The sequence below is a fragment of the Danio rerio genome, chromosome 5 (genome assembly GCF_052040795.2).
Source record: "Danio rerio strain M-AB ecotype USA chromosome 5, GRCz13ab, whole genome shotgun sequence".
Classification (NCBI taxonomy): Eukaryota; Metazoa; Chordata; class Actinopteri; order Cypriniformes; family Danionidae; genus Danio; species Danio rerio.
Genome location: NC_141025.1, coordinates 64,922,611 through 64,950,506, shown reverse-complemented (window position 1 = coordinate 64,950,506; position 27,896 = coordinate 64,922,611). Strand labels below are relative to the sequence as shown.

The 27,896-nt window shown below is 37.1% G+C and overlaps 1 protein-coding gene across 4 annotated transcripts in view; it reads right to left on the bottom strand.

The window, feature by feature from the left end:
- Positions 1 to 1,760: 1,760 nt before the first annotated feature.
- The window catches only part of pou2f3 (POU class 2 homeobox 3), a 50,676-nt gene continuing 24,540 nt past the window's right edge, over positions 1,761 to 27,896 (bottom strand). For 2 of the 4 annotated variants that reach the window (XM_087251929.1, XM_087251930.1), the window contains 5 exons: positions 27,286 to 27,419; positions 23,095 to 23,259; positions 20,546 to 20,588; positions 20,321 to 20,435; positions 1,761 to 2,754 (listed from right to left, as the gene is read on the bottom strand). In XM_087251929.1, coding sequence (XP_087108055.1) covers positions 2,715 to 2,754; positions 20,321 to 20,435; positions 20,546 to 20,588; positions 23,095 to 23,259; positions 27,286 to 27,419 — 497 coding nt within the window. In that variant the 3' untranslated portion in view covers positions 1,761 to 2,714. 4 annotated transcript variants of the gene reach the window in all.

Here is a 27,896-nt window from a genome sequence, read left to right as displayed (position 1 = left end):
AATTGTGCTACAGAAAAACGCTGGAAGTCATGTGAATTAACCAAAACACATCATTGGTTACTTTAAGGTCTTCTCTTTCCAACATAAAAAATAAATAAAAATAATATATATATATATATATATATATATATATATATATATATATATATATATATATATATATATATATATATATATATATATATATATATATATTATGTTGGTCTAAAAGAAACTGTGGCAGGGAAATGAACATTAGTATCATGTTACCATATGGTTACGCCGTGCAGTAGAGGCTTAAATTTTGGGTCCTACATCTAAGCTGCTTAAATGTCAGTTAGGTTGCCAAATGCTCGACCCTGTCAATCACCGCTTGCGGCTATATTTAGTGTTATTTTTATTATTTTGAGAAGTTAGTGTTGTTGTTATGATTGGGTGATGATGTGACATTACTTGCTTATTGGTATTGCCCAGTCCAGTTGGGTTTGGTGTGCATCTTATATTTTGAATTGTGTGGTTTGTGGTGTATACAATTTATCATATTTTTTTTGTATTGGGTTTGTGATTTTGTTTCACTACGTTTATGGATCATACATAGTGGTTCATTTTTTGTATGCTAGAGTGAGACACATTGAATAACAACAAAATATAACAACTGATAACTAATTTCTTTCTTTTTTTGTTATTTTTTTGTTGATTTGTGTGTGGGATTTTTATTTGTATAGTCTTCCTTGTATTTATATGGATATTGCTTTGATGTTTTTTTTTTCTTGTATTTTCTTTCTGTTGTATGTTGTTCTAGAATAACCACCTAAATTGCAAAATTTTCTGTAGTGTATGTGTGTGAATAAATGTGCATGGATGTTTCCCAGTGATGGGTTGCAGCTGGAAGGGCTACTGCAGTGTAAAACATATGCTAAATCCATTCATTCAATCATTCATTAAATGATTAATCAAGGTACTAAGCTGAAAAGAAAATGAATGGATACAATCCAGGATAGCTCCCAGACATCCCTTTTAGACAGCTTCCTCTTGCTCCCACAATTAGTCCTGTTAAATGTGGTCCATCCTTCTTGGTGGTATGCTGATATTACCTTGGATACCGTGGCTTTTGATACATCACTTAAATTTGCACCAACAGTTTGTCTTTTTTTGAACTCTGTTATGTCCAAAGTCAAGAGTCCAAAAGTCCAAAAACGAAAATAAAACTTTTAAAACCTTTAAAAAAAAAATTAAAACCTTCCATGTGACTTCAGTGATTTAACTGTAATCATAAAGCTCCAAGAACATGTTTGTGCATAAAAAAACTGCAAAAACGACTTTGTTTGACAATGTTTTTTTCTTTTTTCGTCAGGGTGCTCATTTTCTGTTACATTCACCATAAATAATGGCTAAAGTATATTCTACATTTGAAATTGAATTAACCATGATCATTAAAAAAACAAACAAACAAAAATAAATAAATAAATAAAAAAATAATAAAAAAAACGTTTTATATACTGTGGCATGAAACAGTTTTTAAAAGTAACTAGTTTATTTAATTCACTCCATTTTCTTTGGCTTAGTCCCTGCTTTAAATAGCTTTTGGAACCACTTAATGGTGAGTAAGAAGTGACAATATTTACATGTTGGGGTTAACTACCCCTTTAAAGGATAGTCCCAAAAGTCTCAATGCAAAAATAATATTTTATATTATATTAATTATATTATATTATATTATATTATATTATATTATATTATATTATATTATATTATATTATATTATAACAAAGCACATGGCATTGTGTTGTTACAAGTCTTTAAAATATATTTACTGCATTAGGGTTGGATAGCAAGTAAGTACAAATTGAAAGTACAATTTAATAAGTCAGTAAAAGTGAAATATACAGCGGTTTTAAAATTTAAAAAAAAGCAAAGAACAACCAAACAAACAACTTCTATATAATAACATTAACCATACAAATAAGCTTAAATCTTAAAATCAAGGAACTTCAAATGCTTTGGACAAAGTTGCACACAAACCGTGTGAGATGCTCATATTCCACACGAGGCATATTAAAAGGTTTTCCCTGCCAGAAATTCTTTCAAAAACTTTAAAACACAAAAGCAGGTGCATACAAAAAACATAGTTATCCCTGTAAACTGTGTTGGCCAATACACTAAATATCGCTACATATCCATATCAGAGTTGACAATTTCATTGACAATATGAGCACAGCAAAAATAATTAAATTTTCAATAAATCATACAATTATCCCATCAAATTATCATTACATCAGTTAAGGCAAGAGTGAAAACAATAATAAAGCATGTAAACAATGCATACAAATATGAGTGGTCTTTGTTTTTAGCTGTGTGCAGTTTTGTTTTAGACACATTAATCCAGATTTGAACCTTCATCTCCAACAAAACTGGCGCAGAGATTTTTGCTCAGAAAGTAAAATAAAGATTCAAACACCTTAGAAGCTCTGCTGAAAATGCCGAACATGTTATTTATAGCAAAATTGCATATCTAAACAGTGTGCTGTAGCATATTAGAGCATTTTCCCTTCAGTAATTAGCAGTGAAGCTCTTTTCACAAGCCCTTGAACATTAGACCAGGAGAAGCAGAAGTAGTTCTGTGTTCTGCCTCTAGATTTAGTGCAGGTTGTAAACGTTACAGAATGAGTGCTTTTTTCCATCTGGTAGGATATGAAATTAAGCTGCTGCTTCTGGATGTGCTACTTCAGAGGGACTCAGTGATGGTATGAGGCGGTGTTCCAGCGATACCACGATCTGAGGAAAAGAACAGTTTTTTCATCAGTTTTACTAGTTCTTCAAAAGACACAGTATACTTTAAAGAGTCCCTATAATGGGTTTTTAAAAAATGCAATGTGTAACACAACTCCAAGTGAAGTGAAATATCCAGCTGAGGCTTAAATCTGAAAGTGCACCATGTTTCAAACTATTGATTCATCTATAAAAGAGTCGACTAGTGGTTCGAATTAATTGTCGCGGTAACGAGTCTTTAGCCATGCTGGCATGATGTGGATATGGAACTTAACGGGTCGCGATGTTGCTATCATTGGTGACTCCATCGTTCACCACGTCCGTGCTGCTTCCACTTAAAGTAACAACTTACGCACCTCACTACTCCCCTGGTGCTCGCTTTAAGAATATTTTTGCCCAGGTATTTACTATCCTGAGCACTGGCTAGAGCCTCCGTGCTGTCGTCCTTCACGTAGGGAAGAACAACACTTGGCTGTTGCAGATGGAGATCCTGAAGAGGGACTTCAGGAGCCTGATCGAGATGGTTCATTGCACCTCACCCACCATGCAGATCATCGTTTCTGGCCCACTTCCTACCTACCTCTAAGGAAATGAAAGGTCCAGTAGACTTTTTACTCTGAATGAATGGCTATTAACATTGTGTAAAGAACAAAAAATGCTCTTTGACAATAACTGTAATCTTTTCTGGGAGCGTCCTAGGCTTTTCCGTGCTGACGGGCTGGAGTAGAAAACTGGCTGAACCAAAATGACTATTTTAGTTTAAATGAAGCAACCCCTCCAGGATTCGCATATAAACATAAGGTTTGTCAAACTGGTCATGGTTGTGGAGTTGCATCAATCTTTAATTATATTCTTAATGGTAATCAGAGAAATGGACTTATGTTATGCTCTATTATGAAAAATTAAAAATGTTATCTCTCACTTTAGTCACCATATATAGACCCCCAGGAAACTGAATTTTCTAAAAAAGTTTTCTGATTTTATTTCTGACTTTTTAAAACTGATAAAATACTAATTGCAGAAGACTTTAAATCCACATAGATGATAATAATGACACATTAGGGCTCGCGTTTATTGATTTACTACATTCACTTGGGAGTAAAGCAAAATGTTGGCCTTGTTGGTTTACCCATTGTTTAAATAATAAATTAGATCTAATTTTGTCTTTTGGAAGCAGTGTGAACATAAACAGCATCTTTGAATGTAAAATGCTCAAAGTTTAATGCAAGGGGGGACCTTGGTTTTTTACAGATTTAGTTTAGCAAAGCCAAAAATTAACGAATTTTGTAGACTACAAAAAAATACTTCCGGGCCTTGTGAGATCTCAAAGATACTTTTACCACACACACACACTGCACAGCTAAGGGGTATGACCAGGGGCCTCATGTATCAACGCTGCGTACGCACAAAAGCTTTGCGTACGCCAGGTTTCACGCTCAGAATCGCTCACGTTTGGATTTACTAACAATGAACTGAACGTGGGAATGTGCGCAGGTTCACGGCAGCTTTCTGGCAGGCGTACGCACATTTTTTGTGCGTGTCTGTTTTATTTCCATTGGCGACTCCTAGAGGCAGTTGTGTTAAATTCTTCTCTACAAAGTGTCTGATCCTTGCAATGGCAGCTGTATGAGACGGGTTCATCTAGCAGGTATATAAGGTTTCCATACCATACAGTTGACCAGCTAAACATTAAAGCACAATTTGCAGCGGTCGCCTGTTTTCCCAATGTAATCTGAGCTATCTACTGCACACACATCGCTATAAAGACACTATCTGAAGATGAATTTGCATACGTGAATCAGAAAAATTTCCATTCAATAAATGTGCAAATAAAATATGATGCACAAACTTATTGATGATTCCTACTTGTCTTTCTCTTGATAAATAGTGGGCAAAATCTGATATGTAGCGGAGGAAAAAAGAAAGAATTCATTAGACGCTGGATTCGAGCCAAGTTTATGCTCGAACATATCAGTACATGATCACATGCTTCTTATGAGGTGCGACACTGAGACTGCTAAGGGTACTGCAACATTTTTCAGTTATAAACCACACTATTTCTTTTTTTAAATGCACTCAGTGCGATGTTCAGACCCAACTGTGTTAACCGTATCAGCTAAACTCTCTATTTTTTACTACTCTATTTTTTTCTTTTGTTGTTAATTCCGGACAACAAACTTGCAAATAACACCGCTTTTCTCCGGTCTACCTCCGAAAGCAGCACCTCCAATTCACATTCTGTTCAAAGTTTCTCTTTTTGCTTGATTTTGCCGTTGCTTTTTCGTTGGGTTTTGCCATTAGCATAGTCATTAGCATATTCATACGGGGGAGGAGGCAGGGAGGGGTTTTGCGCTCGTGCATGTTGCGCTCAGTTTCACGTTCACTCAGATGTACAAAAGAATATGCGTGAGATTCGGCGTACGCAGTGTTTCATACATCTGAATTTTTTTCTGCGTACGCACATTTACAGCTTTGTGCGTACGCAATGTTTTAGTAAGATTTCCACGCAAGTCTTAGTACATGAGGCCCCAGAGGCGCTGTAACATTACAGCATAGAAAGAAAATGCCACCCTGCTATTTCCACAGAGCTTCTCTGTTTCTGTATTTGGGCTTCCCAAGGACACAACACAGAGACAGATGTGCTTACAGTTTAATATTAATTATGTTCCAGAGAAATATAAAATACAAAGCAAGCATGATTTGACAAAACACAGCTTCCAGAATCTCTCCCAGTTCAGTGCTGGATTCAGTTAAAATCTTCTCAAAGAAGAAGTAGCTTCTATAAGCAGAAGCTGTGAATTCTGAGCCATGACCTGTAAGTGTTTTTATTTGTTAAAATTGATTATGACATGAACATTGTCTAGCCTTAATGGTATGTTGTAGCAAAGATGTAAACAACAGGAAATGCTGTTTACCACCACTAACAATTTAGCTACAAATTCATATTTATCAAACTGCTATAAACACACACACACACACACACACATACACACACACACACACACACACACACACACAAACACTCACACACACACACACTCACACACACACACAGACACTTTACCAGCACGTGCAGCATCTCTCTATGTTTGTGCGACTGCAGTGTTTCTCTATAGCTTTTCGATGCGCTTTACATCTCAGATAATGAACTCACAAAAAATATGTGAACGATTCATGTTACTTATACATGCATATTCGAATATATGTGAAAGATGTCGTGTAACGTGTTGAGTTAAAAAATACAGAAGAGCTTGCCTAACTCATATAGCAACAGAAAAATAAATCAAGGCTCACACAGTTCGCATCCCAAATCTTGTGCTTTATTCTTCTTTCAGCAGCGTCACTATAAATTACAGAAAATAACTTAATCCGAGCATCAGAGAAAAATAAAAATAAACATTGGTCCCGCGCACATGCACTTCTCGTGTTACACGCATCTACAGAGTTCATAGTATACACACTCACAAACATAGACACACACACAATGACAAAATCTCTTAAAGGAGCCCATTTTTACTCGTTACAGACACCTGTCAGATTTTATTTTAGAGAGCGGGCATGAGGTTGACTGACTGTTAACACAAAACGCGTGTGCTTGAACGGGCGTGATGTGGAGCTGATCCGCGAATCGCAGCACATTATGACACAAGACCAATCAGAGTCACTTGAGGGCAGGCCTTTTAGAGGAACTAGGAAATATATCAGTCGTTTTCATGTTAGCTAAGTAGCTGTATATAATCAAAGTGAGATTTATGAAAAAATAAAGTGATTTCCTTCAAGTGAAACATGAGCACAATTACACAACCAAGCCTTAAAACTACATTCTCGAAAAGCCTTTTAAAGACCTATCTTTTGAGTAAAGCATTCACTTTACTATGAATGTTCCCCACGCAGGTTTTTGCATCTTGTTTACATACACTATGAACAGCAGCTGCACTAATTATTCTCTTTATTCTCTATTTCCACCTGGGGATACTCATCCCGAGGCCCTCAGACTATGCAGCGCCACTGATTCAATCCAAGACCAGCGACGAGATGATCCCAAGGTTTCCATTATCCTGGACCAGGCTGTATCCTGAGCAGCCAGCTGTGAACAACGTGTTTGGAAATAGAAGAAATGGTCCTGCCCAACTGAGCCTGGTTTCTCTTGAGGTTTTTTAATTCTTCACTTTGACCAATTGGTGAAGTTTTTGCATGGTTTGGGATCTGTAGAGCTGTGCATCGATGGATTTGCTCTTCAGTGTTTTGACTCTTAGTAGTGATTATTAACCACACTGAACTGAGCTAATTTAAACTGAAATTAAACAGTGAAAACTGAGCTGACATTGTTTCAGTTCACCATGATCTTCTATGTGAAGCTACTTTGACATGATTTACATTGTAAAAGCGTCATACAAATAAAGATGAACTGAATTGAAAACACTCTGCAGTCTCACTACTTCAATATTGTTGAAAAGCTGTTGTGGGAATTTCTCGCGCTTAACGCAATCAACCAATCACAACAGACTGGGTCATCGGACCTATCATCGCAGATTAGCATTGCGCTAAGGAGGCATTTAGGAACAAATTAATTGCTGAAAGAATCATATGAGAGCCTAGTGTTTCCCCTAGCATCATATTAGGGGGGCGCCCCACCCTTCCAACGGCTTTCCCCGCCCTCCTTGAAGTCAAGTTATTTGTATTTTAAATATAGCGCCAGAACACAACTTTTTTAAATAAACAAGCCAAATAGCCGTATGTAATATCTTATTTAAACAATGGCATGTGATTTCTGTCTCTACATGGTTGCGTGATTACAAGTTTTTGCTCACTGAATCGCGCATGGTGGAGTTCAGTCTCTGCTGTATGGTAATGAGAGTGCACGCGCCACATCTGACAGGACCAAAGACACACGTGTGTTCCCGTATATTATCCATAGCTTACAGCAGCTATAAAATAGGTAAATGATGTGAGTCTGTCACAGCAGCTAAAATAAATACAGACACAGTGCGACCTGTTTACAGTTTATTGGCTCGACTCGCACGAGTGATGCTCTCTTGGTTGCAAGTGCAGTCATTGTATCTCCAGTGTTTTGAGCTAATGTAACAGGAGCAAGCGGAGCGTTCGCCCCTATCTAGCGCTCACTGCAGAGCCACTTGGGCAGAGATGAGCTCCAGTAAGGGGAGCTTGAGCTCCAGCTCCTCCTTCCTTGCACTTCTTCTACAAGTGATGTCACTGGGGGTTGGGGTTAGGGGTGGGGTGGATTTAGAGCTCAAGCTCCCCCTCGCTGGAGCGCTCATCTAGCGCAGGGGTGGCCAACCCTGTTTCTGGAGAGCTACCTTCCTGCAGATTTCAGTTGCAAACCATATCAAACACACTTGCTTGTAATTATCACCTGGTGTTTAGGTCCTAATTAATTGGTTCAGGTTTGTTTGATATGGGTAGCATATAAAAATGCTAAATAAATACTAAGAAAATGTAGGTATTGACTGTCTAGAAATTTATAAAATATTCTCAAAAAAAGAAAAGAAAAAAAGAAAACAATTCTTTTATTATTCTGCCATTTAGTAAATGTGAATCATTTAGGTAATCCTAACGGACCTAAAATAGGAAAGGTTTAGTATGATTTACCATTAGACATTTAAAAAAAAAAAATGGTTATGTTCCTATTTTTAGAGTGTATGTAAACTTCTGGTTTTAACTATTCAACTGGCGGCTCGCAGGCCGAACCCGGCCCCAGAGGCAATTTGTTCCGGCCCTCCAAACAGTGTTGTCTTGTTCTGCGTTTAACTTTATTTGTTGCATGGGGCGTGCAGTAATTAAATAAGGAGACGGACAGTGAGTACCAACAACTTCTAGCTTTAATCCACAACGTGTAAACTCCTCTACTAGTCGTAAATTAGTGTTCCAAATATTCAGTGCTTACGTGAATATTACATCTCCCTTTTTTTCAAAAAACAACAAAAGAAAATAACACATTACATCACTGAAGTGTATATCTAAATTATTAAACATTACTTTAGCATAAACATACAGGGTGCTGGATTAAACAGAATTGTAACAGAAGGCACTTAATATAAGAACAAAGTGTCCATTTCTTTCTGACAGCCCATACCAGATTTTAGATTTCATTCTCTCACAGGGGCCGCGATCCGCCTACTAGAGATGCGCGGTTGGCGGTTACAGCCGCGGACTCCGCGGATAAACCGCGGATCGGGCGGATGACGAGACGAAAAATAATATTTTAATTAAATTCGGGCGGGTGGCGGGCGGTTGTATCAATCAAATTAAAAAAAAATTATAAATTGTTAAATATGATCTGACTATACCTACATCCAAAAAAATCGAGTACACTTTGAAATAGTCAATTTTTCATCAGGCAGTATATGGCTAGTCGAGTCAATGCAAATCGACTGCCTGTTATTATCAGAGATGGCAACGCCGGCGAAGGAGGTACGTGATAAACTCAAAAAAGGAGAATTAAAAACAAAGGAAATAGAAGGTCAGAAAAGTGTTGCCTGGATTAAGTTTTACAAAGTGGTAAATCAGGATGACACCAGTGCAGGCTATGTAATTTGCAAAACCTGTGAAGCAGTTTATGTTCATGACAGCCACAAGACGGGTACGTCTAACATGGTGCATCACAAGTGTGCTGCTAAACCTCAAACCTCCACAAACACCTTGACAAGTTTTGTCCGTCGAGATCCCAATATAGTACCACAGGATGTAAAATCAAAGCTGACGGATGCATGTGTGAACCTGTGCTCTGTTGATATGCGCCCGTTCGATATTGTTTCTGGTAAAGGATTCCACCAAGTGGCCCAGACGTTGATTGACATTGGAGCTAAGTTCGGTGCTGTTGACGCTGGTGCCATCTTACCCCATCGGCAAACAGTGTGCGATCGGGCAAAGAAGCAGGCTTCCATTGATAAGCAGAAACTTTCAGAGGCCATCCAGAAAGCTTTAACCAGCAACGGTGGTATTGCCGTAACCACAGATATGTGGACAGATGAGTTTAAAAAGAGGGCATACACAGTCTTGACGTGTCACTACATCAGTCAGTGGAAGCTGGAAAATCGTATTTTGGCAACGGTGGAATTTGACCCTACCCTGAAAAAAACCAGCGAAAACCTTAATGAGCAGATAACCAGTGTGTTAACGTCCTACGGAATACAAACAGACAAAATTGTTTTTGTCACTGACCAGGGCGCGAACATAAAGGCTGCACTTCGTTCATACCACTGGATTCCGTGCTCCGCACACATCCTTAACACGGTGCTAAGACATACATTCAGTACAAAGAATGACTCCGAGTCCGATGGCATTGAAGATATAGTCGACATGATCGATTACTGCAAAGAGCTCGTTGCATACCTAAAGAGAACCGGTGCTATCGCCAGCCTAAAGCACACTGTAAATCAAGAATGTGATGTGCGATGGAACAGCAAAGTCACTATGTTGGAATCGATACAGAAACAATACCAAGACATAAGAGAGCTGCTAAAGAACAGAGACCAAGAACATCGCCTTGGTGGCATCCACCAGGATCAACTCACACACTTGATCGACTTTCTCACCCTTTTCAAGTTAGCAATCAGCGAGCTTGAAGGGGAACATTACCCAACCATTCACATGGTGTTGCTATGGTTTTCTAAACTCAAAAAACACTGTGAGCCCAAGTTTGGAGACCCACCTTACATGAAAAGTATCCGCTCTCGCGCGTCTGCCCTTCTTGATGAGAAGATGTGCCCTAATGCTACTCATAAAATCGCCACTTTTCTCCACCCGAAATTTAAGTCCCTGAAAATGCTGGTAGAGGATGACAGACGAGAGGTGATGAAGCAAGTTCGCGACCTTCCACCAGAGAAAGACGTCCGTGTAAGTGATGGAAAAGACCCTGTCACCGAGCCTATGCCAGCAACAGAAGGTGAGTCGGTACTTTGCTTATGAGGGTCCAGCAACCTTTTCGTTATAAAGTGCCAAATATATATATATATATATATATATATATATATATATATATATATATATATATATATATATATATATATATATATAGTATAACTTGTTTCATTAATTGTATTGTAATGTAATAATAATTTATAATTGAAGAGCTGTTTTTTTTCAAAACGCGATAAATTCATTTCAAAAGGTTTCAGGAAAATGACATATTTTACCTATACCCACACATTTTGAGAATATTCAATTTATCCTGGATAAAGTTTTTTTTTTTTGCTTAGTCTGACTCTGAACATGTTGAAAGATGATTAATAAATCCAACAACAGTATTTTTAATGATAAATAAGTTGTTTTTTCCTTTACAAAACGCTATAAATCTCTTCTCTCTCTCTCTCTCTCTCTCTCTCTCTCTCTCTCTCTCTATATATATATATATATATATATATATATATATATATATATATATATATATATATATATATTAATGTATGATTTGTCCTTTTTTAAAAGTCTTTTGTCATTTAGTTTTCGTGTTTGCATTTATGAGGAAAAACATGTGACAGTTCTCCATTACGTACGCGACCACTCTAAAAAGCGGCACTGAGACTTTCAAACTTTCACAGAGACCTCAAACAGAAAGATCAAAGGCAAAGCCTTTCTTTAAAGCGAATTTCGTTTTGTATTAATTGTATCTTAATTTTAATCCATGTTTCATAAATTAATTTATTCTCGATTGTGTAGGTTATTTTTCATTAAGTGTAAAATATTAGGCTGTGTATACTGACGTGGATTAATTATTAACGTGGATCAATTGTTAAGATTTCACCTGTCTTTTGTAGGCATAGCTGGCGCACCAACAAAAAAGCCTAGGACTGACTTCACAGAATGGGAGGAGGAATCAGATACACAAATTCTGGATGAAGTACAGAAGTATTCCTCTACAAACTTCCTTATAGACAGATCAGCAGAGGAAAATCTACTTTCCTTTTGGGAGAAACAAGGCCAGGCATTCCCACGACTACAGCACCTTGCCAAGAGAATTTTATGCATTCCAGCAACAAGTGCTGCGAGCGAGCGCTCCTTCAGTGCAGCAAGGCGCATTATAGAGGCCAGGCGCTCTCGTCTGAATCCTGACACTGTAGATGCCATTTTATTCCTGCATAGTGCCAAGAAAAATTCAATTCAATTCAATTCAAGCTAGACCTAGGTCAGGTGTATTAAACCAACTAGCCTATGTTTTTTAGGCTACAGATAGCCCATGTTTAATATAAACTTTTGAGTTCGGTCAGCTGATGGTTTAGCCTATTCTATTCATGTTGGCCTCGCTTTTACGTTCCGAGGCTAAGGTTATTTTGCCAGAATTTCTGTCGCAACTGTGATGGCGTAGTATTTCATTACGCTTCAAGTTTGTGGGGATGATCCTAAGTTCCTTGTCATACAGCCAGTTTAGTCTGGTCAGACTCGATGTTCGGAATGAGCATATTTATTTTTCTAATATAATTTCTTATTAAGGCTTATATCTACGATATGACGTTTTTATATATATTTTTTTCAACTGTTTTCCAAAGCATGCGACTATATCCTATGCCTACATTAAGATATTTATGTTAATATTTTTTTACTGCCTGTTGTTTCTTTTGGCATACAAAATAGGCATTGTCTGATAGAGATATCAATAAAAGTTCATCTGTGTCGCAGAATTGGTGTTGTTTCCGATTTCTACAAGCTCAATAACATCCACAACAAAAATAATAAATAAATAAATAAATAGTCGAAAAACTGCCCATTAATTAGATGTGCAAGGCAAGCAGGTACGTTTTTGGGCTTGCTATAGACAACTGCAAATGTGAACATTATTAGGCTATAATGTAAATGACTTATTCTATCTATTTACTAAAAAATAAAGTGAAATAAGCATTTAGTAGTAGGCTAAACAGCAGCATGTTGAAATGATGTGTCAAAATGCGTTTTCTATTAGGCTACAATGAAATTGTACAGTACAGTGCGTTTAATGTGGGTTATTTATTTATTTTTGAACCTGTGCGCCGACCGGAGACGGAGTTCACTGCTGATATTCTGAGAGCTTTATAGGGTGCTTCTCATTTCTTATTTGTGCATCCTCGTTTCGAGGGATGCGAAGGAAGGACGCAAGGAAAAGACTCGAGGATCGAGGAATTGAATCAAGCGAAATGACACGTCCTCATATCGTTTAGCGTCACTTTAAAGCGTCGTCAATTAATGCTGGATTTGACTTGCAAGTTTGGATTAAATACATGTTTACATTAAAGGCACTCTCTATTCTCTAATAATCAATAAAGAAACATTCACTGTATAATAAAAAAGGAATAAGCCATTCAAATAAAGAGCCCAATCAGCAAATGGCGGGCGGGTGCGGTTTTAAAAATTGGTCAAAAATGTTGGTGCGGATGGATGGCGGACGGATAATGAGTTTTGTGATGCGGTTGCGGATGAAATAATAGCCCATCCGCGCATCTCTACCGCCTACACCCCAGACGAATTACAAATTACAAATCAAAGATTTCTCTTGGTCGCACTGCATGACCGGATCTGGTATGATATTGTATGGGCTGCACCTCTCTGACTTTTAAAGGCTGTGCTGGTATTTAAGCATGTACCGGAAACATTGGCGATGTATTGCTGTTTTGATTTTCTTCAATGTTTGCAGAACCACAAGGCTCCACAGCTTCCTCTTTTGTACTGAGAAAGTGACGTCGGTTTCTCCGATACACCTGACCATCTGAAGTGCGAACATGATAGGATCTTTCTGTGTTGGCTGGATTAACAACAACAGCAGGCTTCCAGTGGCCATGTTCCTGTATGCGAACAGGTTGTCCCATGCGAAGTTGTGACAGTTGATGCGCTGAACGATCATAATACTTTTTCTGATGCTGTTGCTGCTTTGCCCTTTTACAGCGAGCCTCTGTGACTTTGACAATTTCAGGTAGGAGCTGCTTGATTGTGGTTGGCAATATGGATCGCAGTCTGCGACTCATAAGGAGCTGAGCAGGTGACTTAAAGCTGTCAACAGGTGTATACCTATACTCTAACAAACCGAGATAGGGATCTTTCTTGTCCATCATGGCTTTTGTCAACATTGATTTTGTGATCTGCACAGTCTTCTCAGTCAAACCGTTGCTCTGGGGGTAATTGGGGCTAGTGGTGGTATGTGTGAAACCCCATGTCTTTGCAAAGCCTTCGAACTCCTTGCTTCGATATTGTGGACCATTATCGGAGACAAATTTCTCTGGGATACCATGTCTCGCGAAGATCACTTTCAGTTTGCTGATTACAGTTGTTGTGTTGGTGAGTTTGTCCACTTCAAAGAACCAGCTGTAGTAGTCTACTGTAATCATGTATTCTTCATGATTCCATGTGAAAAGATCTGAAGCTACAACTTGCCATGGTCTGGTTGGTATTTCATGAGAAATCATGGGCTCCTTAGTGTTTGAACGACGTTGCTCCAGGCAAGTATCGCAAGTTTCGACCATGTGTTCAACTTGCTTACACAATCCTGGCCAAAATAACACATCTCGTGCTCTTAGCTTTGACTTTTCGACACCCATGTGACCAACATGAATACATGTGAGCATTTCTTGTTGAGTGAGGTTGGTATGACTATTTTTTCACCTTTGAGAATGATTCCATTAGTCAATGAGAGTTTGTCTCGGAAGTTCCAGACATCACTGACGCCTGCCGGGCACTTCTTCCTCTCTCCAGGCCATCCATTCAGAATCACTTGCTTCAGCCGAATGACCTGGCTGTCTGATTCAGTCTCAACACGGATCTGTTGCAGTTTTGTGTCACTGACTGGTAAGCTTTTATATACCATGTGAACTTGCATGTCCATTCCCTCACTGAGATTGTCTTGCTCTGTCTCTAGGGATTTTCTAGAGAGGGTGTCTGCCACTGGAATCTCCTTTCCAGGTCAGTGTATGATGGTGATGTCATATTTCTGGAGCTGTAGAATCATTCTTTGGAGTCGCGGCGGAGCTGCAGCCAGAGGTTTTTTCATCACTGATTCAAGCGGCTTGTGATCAGACTCTACTATGACTTCACGGCCATAAACATACTGATGAAAACGCTTGCAGCCAAATAGGACCGCATATAGCTCCTTTTCTATTTGAGCGTAGCTCACTTCACATTCAGTCAGTGACCTTGATGCATAGCTGAGCGGCTTTCCGTCCTGAAGTAGGACTGCTCCAAGGCCATACTTTGATGCGTCCACTTGAAGGTGCAGTTTTTTTCTGCGGGTCATAATATGCTAGAACCGGTCCAGGTTCCTTAGTTATGAGGTCTTTCATTTTTTTGAACGCATCATCATGCTGAGAATCCCATATGAACTCGCTGGACTGTTTAAGTAGTTGACGAAGTGGCGCATTAATGTCCGATAAACAGGGAGCAAACTTCGACAAGTAATTTATCATGCCCAGGACTGTTTCGAGCTCTGCTTTGCTCTTTGGTGGCTCCATGTTTTTGATCGCTGAGACCTTTTTGGGGTCCACCTTGATTCCTTCAGCAGATAAGCAGTGACCAAAGAAGCGAACCTCGGTAGCACTCAAAATGGTTTTCTCAGGGTTGAGTTTTACACCTTTCTCACGAGACCTTTGCAACATCGCATGCAAGTTGTCGTCATGCTCCTTTTTGTTTTGCCTGTTCACCAGGTTATCGTCGACGATTGCAACAACACCCCTTAAACCTTCGTACGTCTCATCAATTTTGCGTTGAAATTCATCCTGTGCGGAAATGATGCCAAATGGGAGACGTCGAAATCGGTACCTTCCAAATGGAGTGTTAAATGTTGTGAGCTTGGATGACTCCTCTGTCAGTTTGATTGCCCAGTACCCTGAACAGGCATCCAACACACCAAAGTATTTTGCACCCATTAATTTGGGTGTGATGTCTTCAATCGTCGGTAAAGGGTAGTGAGGACGTTTGATCGCTTTGTTAAGGTCACGGGGGTCTAAGCATATTCTAAGTTTGTGGGTTCGCAGTTTTCCACAACTACGAGTGCATTTACCCAGTCAGTGGGCTCTGTTACCCTTATTATGACCCCTTGTCTCTCCATATTTTGCAGCTCTTCTTTCAGTCTGCCACATAGGGCCAGAGGTACCCTTCTTGGAGGACACACGACTGGAGTTGCGTCGGATTTCAGATGGATTGTGCATTCCCCTGGGAATAATCCAATGCCATCAAATACATCAGCATATTCCTCCATAATGCATTTGTCCTCTTTTAATGCATTTACTGAGAGCACTAGCTTTATTAAGTCCAGGTCGAGGCATGCTTTTAGACCTAACACGGGCGGTGCTTGTGTGTTGACTATGTAAAAGTTCATTAGTGTTTCTCTGTCCTTATATCTGCATGGCAGTGCAAATGTCCCTTTTACTGTGAGCACTTGACCACCATATCCAGTGAGACTGTGTTTAGTCGGTGAGAGTTTGCACTGAGCTTTTATTTTATCAAATGTGTGCAGTGGAATGACATTTACCTGCGCTCCAGTGTCCAGCTTGAAACTACCTTCAGTTTCCTCTACCCCTAGTAGTATGTCTACAAATGCTTGTTCCATGTCACCTGGTTTTTGTGAGACTGAATCCACAAAAAACTCTGCAGGTGGGTCTTCTTCACAATGTGAAACCTCTCTGCTCACTGCATACATATTCTTTTTGCAAACAGAACGACATACTTTGGCGAAATGGTTATGTTTTCCACATTTGCCACACTGTTTACCCTTAGCAGGGCATTTCTCAGATGGACCGTGAGCCTGGTTGCCACAGTAACCGCAACTTCTGCCGCGCTCCGTGATGTCATTGCTGCTGCGATGTGAAACTTTCACTTCAGCTTTCTTTGCTCTCTTCTGTGACTCTGTGCTGTGACAGCGTGCAGTACTTGATCGCGGGGATTGTATGCACTGTTTACGAACGTTTTGAGCTGAGCTTGTGCAACTTCGTGCGATCTGGCTATGTCCATAGCCTTGTCTAGCGTTAACTCCGAACCAACGCTCAGCAGCTTCTCTCGCACTCGAGGAGAGTGAATGCCAAACACAATGCGATCTCTGACCATTTCCTCACTGTCTGCATAAGCACAGTCTTTCACTAATAGTCTTAGCTCAGTTACAAATTGCTCAAAACTTTCATTTGCTCCTTGTATTCGCTCTTGAAATTTATATCTGGCGAAGATTATGTTCGTTTTGGGCATCACATATGCTTCATACTTGTCGTAGTATGTTTGGAGTACCTTTGCTTTGTCTGCCGTCAGCGCCCAGGTGTTGATTATATCTCTTCCATTTTCTCCTATCCATAGGAGCAAATAGCTGCACTTTTCATCTTCTCCCCTTTTTTTCAGTGGACCTGCGAACATGAGCTCTGCATGCTGTCTGAATTTCCTCCATGCGTTGGGTAAATTAGACAATTCCCAGTTTATGTGCGGCGATGGTACTCTTGCTAAATCCATTTTTAAATGTACTTTTCTTCTGACACCATGTCTTGTTCTACGTTTAACTTTATTTGTTGCACGGGACATGCAGTAATTAAATAAGGAGACGGACAGTGAGTACCAACAACTTCCAGCTTTAATCCACAACGTGTTGCCGTATTACAGGTTAACCATCACTAGTAAACTCCTCTACTAGTCGTAAATTATAAATTAGTGTCGCAAATATTCAGTACTTACGTGAATATTACAAGTGTGACCACATCAAAAATAAATTTAGTTCAGTCGAAAAACGGCCTCTATAGTTATGAAGCGAAGTACGTCTGTTCAATATAGCACGAGCTGCAGTTGAAGGCTGCACAGAGCGTGAGTCACCATAAGCGAGTGGCACGGGCAGCCATAAAACATTTGGATGTGTTTGTAGAAAAGGACTTTTGTACAGTGCACTGATATCATTAATAGGGATGCAACAATTAGCTGATTTCACTATTAACAGCGCTTTAAAGACGTAAAGGCTTCTTTAAGCCTCGCAGAATGAAACGAAACTGCTGCAGTTCAAAAAAGTTATAACTGTCCGCTACTTTAAAGTTCACCAAGAACACTGAGGCTAATACGCAAGCACACAGATTAACTACAGCAACGGTCGTTCCCATATCTTGTCTTTTCTGCTTGCAAGTTTGTTATTTCTAAGGTCAGAATATATGACAATATGCGCGCACAAGCGGAGCGACGCACTTGCGGCTTTCCGGGCGCACGCAGTAGAAAACATCTCACGGTGAGAGTTGTGCGTGCCTTTCAGTGCAATGTAAACAAAAGATATGTTAGACAAATTATTATTAAATCGATTATGTACTGTATGTACTGTATGATTGCAAAAGGCAACAACAGTTATTCTAAATAACTTACCTAATATAAAGCTTGAATTATGACAACCGTGAAATCATGATTATTTTTCAGACGATATAATCGTACAACCAAAATCTATTATTGTTGCATCTATAATTGTTATGCAGTTCATAACATGGCATATGAATGTGGCTGAATGTAGAACAAGCCTACTTTAGCAATGCACTGTTTTTGTTGTGCTCTAAAATACAAAATTTGAATATTTGTAAAAAAAAAAAAAAAAAAAAAGTATCGTACAATGCACTGATTTTATGTAGTTTCAAAATACAATACATTAACATTTAATGTAGAAAAAACAACGTGGGTGTCTTAAGGAGCAAAAATCACATAGCAAGTCATTTCTTTCCGGCCCTTCGTTTGGGATGCTTTTCATGAACCAGCCCCTATGACAAACTAATTGAATAGCCCTGGTATAGGGGCTATGTTTTCTTTACAAATATTATTGATAATATTCCATATTCTATTCTAAAACATAAAAACACTTAGCTGACACATAAAACACATCTCGTCTATAAATCATTTAAATCGTTGTAATTTACAGTAGGCTATTTATTAAGAAATTAAGAAAAATCCTACTTAATAATAATAATAATAATAATTATTATTATTATTATAAATATTATTATTATTAAGTTATATATAAATGAAAACCATTAACATATGCTATCTATTTTTGTTTTCACGAGCTTTGGAGACGTAACGCAAATTCTGCTTTTAAGCAATAGGTGACCTGTAGCATTCGTCATGAGTCACGGCTGTGTTTAAAATGGCATAAATATTTTCAAAGTGCACCGCGCAGTAGTCAATATAAAGGTAGCTAAAACTGAACTGTAAAAATACTTTGAAAGCAAATTACACTTAAGAGAGATGACTTTAATGTTTTATTTTAAATCATTCTAAGTTTAAATGTTATGAAAGGAATAGGGCGTAATATGGATAACTGGAAATAAAACACAACCAGGAACTATGCTTCTAATTACAGCCTAAGAGGTGTAGTTGCAATTGTACAATTTTGCAATGTAGTTTGCGAATGTTTGTTGGAACGATGGATATGGGAAATGCCTAATAAAAAAAATATGTAACGATGCAACTTGTGTCCTTAGTTGGCCAAAGATGGTTTTCGGAAACGCACCTCTGGTCTGTTAACAGCTACTATAAAATCCACAACTGTTGTGGCGATGCAACCACAATGTGAAGCGAGTGAAGTTTTAAAAAGTATGGAAAAACTTAAAGGTGGGTTAATAGGCAATAAATATTCTTTTTTGAGTTTTTTTATATTTTTGCTGACCCCAGTGTGGGTTTTGTGCTGCCATGTTAGGGGCCATTCACATATTACATCTTTTGCACTCACAAATTTGTTATTTCTAATGGAGGTGTGTGGCATGTAAACGCAAATAGCGAGCGACTCGCATGGATTGTGTAAGCAGTGTGGATGTATACTTTCTAGGCAAGCCTAGTTGAAAACATCTCAACTTTTCAAAATGCTAAAGCTCACTTGAATCATGTGACTAGATCTAATCAATCAGCTTCAAACTTTGTATGGAATGTACACATTTCTGTAATAACAGTAGACTAATTATGTCCAACAAACAGAGCAGTGCTTTTTTTCATTTTCTTCATATATAAAACTTGTATCAGAGCTGCAGCAATGGTTTGTCAATTTGTCAATCTCAGAGAAAAAGGTTGATGGTCGCCTATGACAGATGCCAAGAGAGCGCGAGCCTAAAGCACATTGAAATCAGTAAGCAAACACATCTACTTTACACACCCTTTTAAAAGCAATATGTCAATGGCCTCTTAGTCTGCGCTGCAGTGGATGAAATCAGAAATACATCAATATGTTGCCCAGAAATGCATCAAAGTAATTGGCTGTTTAACTGGGAGAAGAATAGCGTAAATATTCTAGTGACCTAAACAGTGTTTATCTTATGTGATTAACACACATAGTCCAGTTATTGTTTTAAAAAAATATTATTGCCATCCTCATGGACCTCAGCATGTATTTTACAAATCATAAATGTAATGTTTTTTCTTGTACATACTTGTATTTGAACGTCTGAAACCTAAAGTAAACGTAATTTCTTTTAAAAACACTGATAAGTTGTGATTTATGACAAACTCTGCATGTAGATTTCTCTGGCTCAGTGTGAGCCATCACAGGAAAGCAGATTTGAATTTGATTTGAAGCAGCTGATCATTTGACACACACAAAAAAAATACAAATTTAATTTTAAATTTAAAGCAAATTTGAAGTATTATGAAAGATGTTGTGTTTTACCCGGCAGTGTTAAAGGTCTGGTTGACGCTCTGTGCTGTCAGCGGACTGGAGGTGGTGGACAGTGTGCCTGGGGAAGAGCCTCGGCTGGGGCTGCCAGGGGAGGAGCTTGATGAGACTGCAGGAAATTGAAAAAGGAAAAACACATTTAGGTTTTAATTTCTCCAACATTATGTTTCCCTACAGTTTCAGTAATGTGCTTTGTCATCCGATCAGCTCTGTACTTACCACCTCCAGAAGTAAGTGGACTAAAGGAGCGGGAAGTTGAAGGCTATAACAGGAAATTGAAAAACAGATTAGTAGGAAATAGGCTGGATTGCATACAGGAAAACAAACATCCCTGTAGACACACATACATATACATTTACACAGTTTAGGAGGATGATACAGCTATAAACATGTGAAGATGTGTTATTATGATACTGTTCAAATTATTTTGAAAGTCTTTTATGGTCACAAAGGCTTCATTTGTTCAAACAAAAGTACAGTAGACCTAAAATTATTTTGAGAAATATTACAAGTCAAAAGAACAGTTTTTTTTTTATTTTTTTTATACAATGCAATACATTTCTGTGAAGTCAAGGCTGAATTTTTAGCATTATTCATCATCACATAAAACTTACACTCACTGGCCACTTTATAAGGTACACTTGTCCAACTACTTGTTAACCCAAATTCAGACAATCACATGGCAGCAACTCAATGCATTAGGCAAGTATGGTCAAGCCAACCTACTGCAGTTCAAACTGTGCGTCAGAATGGGGAAGAAAGGTGATTTAAGTGACTTTGAATGTCACGTTGTTGGTGCCAGAAACAGCTGGCAGTTCTTCTGACTCAAATGCCTTGTTGCAGCCAAAGGTCAGAGGAGAATGGCCAGACTGGTTCCAGCTGATAAAAAGGCCACAGTAACTCAAATAACCACTCGTTACAACCGAGGTATGCAGAAGAGCATCTCTGAACGCACAACATATCCAATCTTGAGGCGCATGGGCTACAGCAGCCACACCAGGTGCTTCTCCTGCCAGCTAACTGAGACTACTAAGGCTGAGGCTACAATTCGCACAGGCTCACCAAAATTGGACAATAAAAGATTGAAAAGCGTAGCATGGGCTGATGAGTCTCAATTTCTGCTGTCAGAATCAACGGTTCAGTCTTGATTTTTGCTGTCAGAATCAATGGTTCAGGCTAGTGGTGGTGGTGTATTGGTGTAGGGGATATTTTCTTGGCACACTTTGGGCCCATTTGTACCAATTAAGCATAATATCAACACCACAGCCTACCTCAGTATTGTTGCTCACCATGTCCATCCCTTTATGACCACAGTGTACCCATCCTCTGATGGCTACTTCCAGCAGGATAATGCTCCATGTTATAAAGCGTGAATCATCTCAGACTGGTTTCTTAGACATGACAATGAGTTTACTGTCCTCAAATGTGCTCCGCAGTCGCCATGTCTCAATCCAATAGAGCACCTTTGGGATGTGGTGGAACAGGAGATTTGCATCATGGATGTGCAGCTGACAAATCTGCAGCAATTGCATGATGCAATCATGTCAGTATGGACCAAAATCATCTGAAGAATATTTGCAGTACCTTGTTGAACCTATGCCATGAAGGATTAAGGCAGTTCTGAAGGCAAAAGGGGGTCCAACCCGCTACTAAGCAAGGTGTACCTAATGAAGTGGCCGGTGAATATATAGTATAATTCAAATATGATGATTTGTTGATCAGTAAGCATTTTTTTTAGTAATATAGATGTTGAAATTAAGTTCTACTGAATATTATTTTAGAGTTATTTGATTATTAGAAGGTTTAGAAAAACATGAATTAATTTGTAAATACTTTGTTACATTGTTTTTACTGCCACCTTTGCTCAATTTAGTACATTTTTACATTTAAATATATAACTTGATAAGTATTAAAACAATTACCTCAAACCTAATACATATGAAATAATATAACATAAAATAATATAATATAACATAAGCTGCATCCCAAATGGCACATTATACACTATGCACTTATGGACTATGTACTTGTGCACTTACACCCTCAACAGCATAGTAAATGTACGTAGTGTTGTCCCAAATGAAGTACTAATTGTTTTTTTACTAAGCGGAAATTCAAACCGTTTACCAGATAATGTTTGATGGTTGCCAACTTTGTGACATAAATAACCATACTACCAAATAATACCTGCCAAGATTATAACCTCATTCACCATTGAGAGGCAGTATCAATCCAAAATAAATGAACTAATCCAACGTGAGCGCCTGATAGCTCCGCCCCTTCCGCTACGTGAGCAAAGCAGTTGTGTATGGATTGCATGAAGTGTTGATCATTCTACACTTCATTTTAATGTTTGAATAAGTGCATCAATCGGGTATTTAGTTTTTAGTGTGAACGCAGTACTTACACTAGTGGAACAGTGCATATGTATGTAATTTAGGATGCACCTATGATTTTCTCTTTTAATATCCTCTACACCACAAGTGTCAAACAGTTCCTGGAGAGCCTCAGATCTGCACAGTTTAGTTCCAACCCTAATTAAACACACTTGATCAAACTAATTAAGTCCTTAAGGTTTGTTTAAAACTTACAGGTAAGTGTGTTGGAGCAGGGTTAGAACTAAACTGATGTTCAGTGTATGGTGGACATAAGACATGACAGTCACCATTTAGGTTGCCAGAGTGTGGATTATTTCCTCAGTAATTGAATCATTAGTGCAGGGAACAGACAGACATGTGTCTCATTCAAAAATGATTTGTCAGACTTACCAGACGAGGGTTGAAGTTGTGAGGTTTTATGGGTGAAGTGGAAACTGGGCAGTATATCCTCTTCTCCTTCTGCCGCCGGTTGCAGAACCAAACCCGCACCACCTCCTTCTCCATGGCCAGCTGCTCTGAGATCAGCGTAATCTCTTCAGAGTTGGGTTTTGGGTTCTGGATTGGGCAGAAAGCATTTATAAGTTTCAATGAGTACTGCTATCTTACTGTTTTCCACATGTAATGTAGTAGTCTCCAGAATCTTAAAGCACATGGCAAGTACTGCAAAATTATACTATAATATATAAAATATAAGCATAGACAGAAATAATGAAAAGGTGTTTCACAGTAATGGCAGAGAATATTTTGATTCCCTTTCAACTGCATACAGTTGAAGTCAGAATTATTAGCCCCCCTTTTAATTTTTTTTTCTTTTTTTTTTAAATATTTCCCAAATGATGTTTAACAGGGCAAAGAAATTTTCACAGTAGGTCTGATAATATTTTTTTTCTTCTGGAGAAAGTCCTATTTGTTTTATTTTGGCTAGAATAAAAGCAGTTTTTAATTTTTAAACACAATTTTAAGGAAAAAACATTAGCCCCTTTAAGTTATTTCTTTTTTGATAGTCTACAGAACAAACCATCATGATGCAATAACTTGCCTAATTACCCTAACCTGCCTAGTTAACCTAACTTAACCTAGTTAAGCGTTTAAATTTCCCTTTAAGCTGTAGAAGTGTCTTGAAAAATATTTAGTTAAGTATTATTTACTGTAATCATGGCAAAAATAAAATAGATCAGGTATTAGAAATTATTTATTTAAACTATTATGTTTAAAAATGTGTTGAAAAAAATCTTTTCCATTACACAGAAATTGGGGGAAAAAATAAACAGGGGGTGAATAATTCAGGGGGACTAATAATTCTGACTTCAACTATATATATATATATATATATATATATATATATATATATATATATATATATATATATATATATATATATATATGTATGTATATATATATATATATATATATATATATATATATATATATATATATATATATATATATATATATGTATGTATATATATATATATATATATATATATATATATATATATATATATATATATATATATATATATATATATATATATATAGATATATATATATATATATACTATGTCACGTCAAAAATATGGACTAATCTTATCATTTATTTATTAATTTTCTTCTTGGCGTAGTTCCTTTATTAATCCGGGGTCACCTTAGCAGAATGAACTGCCAACTTATTTGCGACCGACGTATATGTCACCAAGACACCAAACTAATCTTATATTTTTATGCTTTTAAAAAGAGTTTCTTCTGTTCACTAAGACTCAAATAAAAAAACAATTAAAACTATAACAATTTAATACATAAATGCTGTGAAATATCATTAAAATAATAATGTGATCATTGTTTTTGATATATTATAAATAGTTTTTTTCCTAATTATTCCAGTCTTTTGCTGTCACATAATTACTGTTCTTTAGTTGACATAAACTAACAAGAAAATACTTCTAAAGCATTTATTAACCTTAGTTAATCCTAATTACAACAAATATACAATTGGTCAAAATTTTGGAATGATCTTATATTTTTATACTTTTGAAAAGAAGCTTCTCCTGTTCACCATTAATATATAAATAAAACTATTACAATTTAAAACAACACTGCTGTGAAATATCACTGAAAAAAAAAAAATATATATATATATATAAAGATTAAAATTATGACATATTCAAGGCATGGCGGCTCGGTCTTTAGGACTGTCACCTCACAGCAAAAAGATTGCTGGTTCGAGTCCTGGCTGGGTCAGTTGTCATTTCTGTTTGGAGTTTACATGCTTTCCACGTGTTTGTGTGTGTTTCCTCTGGTTGCTCCTGTTTCGCCACACAGTCCAAAGATGTGCAGTACAGGTGAATTTTGTGTGTGTGTGTGTGTGTGTGTGTGTGTGTGTGTGTGTGTGTGTGTGTGTGTGTGTGTGTGTGTGTGTGTGTGTGTGTGTGTGTGTGTGTGTGCAGAAGAAGTTTTTTTCAGAGAATGGTGTGACTATTGGCTGCAAAAATTGAGAAAACATGTTCTGTTGAAGGGTTAGTACCCTGATACCTTTCAGGGTGAATTCAGAAAACAAATGAAGATATTTTAGCAGAATTCTGAGAGCTCTCTAACCCTAAACAGAATTGTTTCTTTTTTTAATATTGTCAGAGTCCAAAAAAGAAACCAAAAACATTGTAAAAACATTTCATATGACTTCAGTGGTTTATCATACTGTATGTAATCATCATATAAAGCACCAGGAACACTTTTGTGCACCCAAACAAATGATTTCTCTTCCTTGTCATGTTGACAGGGTGCAAGTTTTATATGAGCAGTACGACATAATAACACATTATGTGTTGTCTCATCTTTATGCAGATGATGCACAAACATATCTACCTTTAAAAAAATAAGACACAAAATATCTCAGAAATTTGTTTGCATGTCTAGATGACATTAGATCTTGGATGTCTTTAAATTCCTAATGCTTAATTTTGAGGAAAACTAATGTATTTGGTCCTTTGGTAGATAAAGCTAGTCTAATTCATAATGTGTAAATTTAAACACACCTTTATTAAGCCTTCTATGGAAAATCTAGGAGTCTTCTAAAAGTAGATGCCTCCCTAAATTTTGACCAACAGATTAGAAGTGGGGAAGTCATTCATTTTAGTCTTGGATACTTTTTAAAATCCATGTAAAATCAAAATTCTCAGTTTATTTTGCTAACACATTAGTATTCATTGGGTAAACAATTCATCTGTGAAAGATAATCCACTGAAAAAATGAAGTTTTCAATAAAGTCTGAACAATTCTATCTGCTTTTGAATTGATAGTGTCCTGACATTTGATCCTACATATCAGATTATGCTACCAATACTGTTTTTGGATGGTTCTGAGGATGTGGCTTGGGATTAGGTAGGTTAGGGTGATATTACAGCTTCATTTCACACTACACATTAAAAATTACCCTGGTATCAAAATCTGATAGGCAGCATATTGCGTCATCAAAATGAGCTAACTACTTTTTGAATGAGAGGTAGAACAATCTGACAAGATAGGACAAATCAACAGAACAGAGGTTCCTAATCCTTTACCATATGGACAACGCAAGGGCTTTGTGAATTGGAGCAAATATATTGAAAGAGTCTGCCATTCTGTAAATTTGGAAGATGAACCATCTACTGAACTCTTTGAAGCTAAATATTGTGCCTGTGATCTCATAGTAGACCTTTTTTTTTTTTTTTTTTTTTTTTTGCTGAAAACTTTGCTGACGAATTTACTGGCAAAAAACTAAGAAAGAATGGCCACAGTGAACGAGCAAACAGTGTAATCAGTGAAGCTGATAAACACTTTAATCATTCTTCTTGCTAATAAAAAACAAGTTCACACTCTTTATCATTTTCCAAGAATATTCCAGGACACTTCAAGTTTCATTAAGATATCACAGATATTAATAGGAAAATTCACTTCCAAAAAGTAAACCTTCACTTTTTCCAAACTGGGTTGACTTTCTTTCCTTTGTTGAACACAAAAGAAGATATTTTGAAGACATATCCGAAAGCCTGTAACTATTGACTTACACAGTAGAAAACTTACAATGGAAGTTAATGTTTACAGGTTTCAAACACCTTCTTTTGCATTTAACAGAAGAAAGAAGCTTCTAAAGGTTTGAAAACAAGCAATGTTTGAGTAAATGTTGAAAGAATTTAAATTTTTGGGTGAATGATCCTGCTAAATAAGCTAATAGAGGTTATTTCCCTTTTCAGAGGTCTTTAAATAAATAAATAAATATCTAATAACTAATTTAAAATTAAGAAAGAAAACAAAATGTTATATATTAATATTAACTTGATTATAATGTTTGATTTTATCAAACATTTGATTATGGTGTATTAATGTAATATCAACAATATAAACGTATTGACTCTTTCGAAAAGATGGATTTGAAACCTAAAAGTTTTAATCACGTTCTCAAGCAATCCATTTAAAATCAAAAAAGTTTAATTTGATAAAACAAAGCAAACAGATACTAACAGCAAGAATGTCTCTCTCCTTTTATATTTTACATGCTATAAATGAGGATTTGAAGCCCTGGAAATTAAGCAAAAATGGTAAACTCACATCTAGAAAGCGTTTCTCAAGCGTGAGCTTGATGTTCGTTTCGATGCTTGTTCTCTTTTTTCTCTTCCTTCCATATCCCTCCATGAGGGGTGGTAAAGTAGTGGTGTTGGTCATGGTGTCAGACGGTGAATTCTCTGAGGAAAAGTAAAAATTAATGTATTTAAAGAAAAAGTTCACCAAAAAACTGACTGAGTTTCTTTTTTGTTGTTGTTGTTGTTAAACACCAAAGAACACATTTTGAAGAGTGTTAGAAGTCTGGAGCTATTGACTTTCATAATATTTATTTTCCCATTGTAGATGTCAATGGCTACTGAAGACATTCTTCAGAATATCTTGTTTAATGTTCAACTCAAACAGGTTTGGAACAAGTAGAGAGCAAGTAGTTATGAAGGAACCAGTGTTGATTAAGTTACTTCAAAAAAGTAATTTGTTACTGATTACATCATTAGGGTTGTATTGAAGTCTGTAAGACCTGATTTTTTTCATATTTATTTTGTTTAGCATTTGACACATCAGGCGTTTATGCAACTTTTTGATCGTAACAATGTTAATTTTAATTACAAAAAAAATTTTATTTTTGCCCTTTTACATTTTGACAACAGAAAACATTT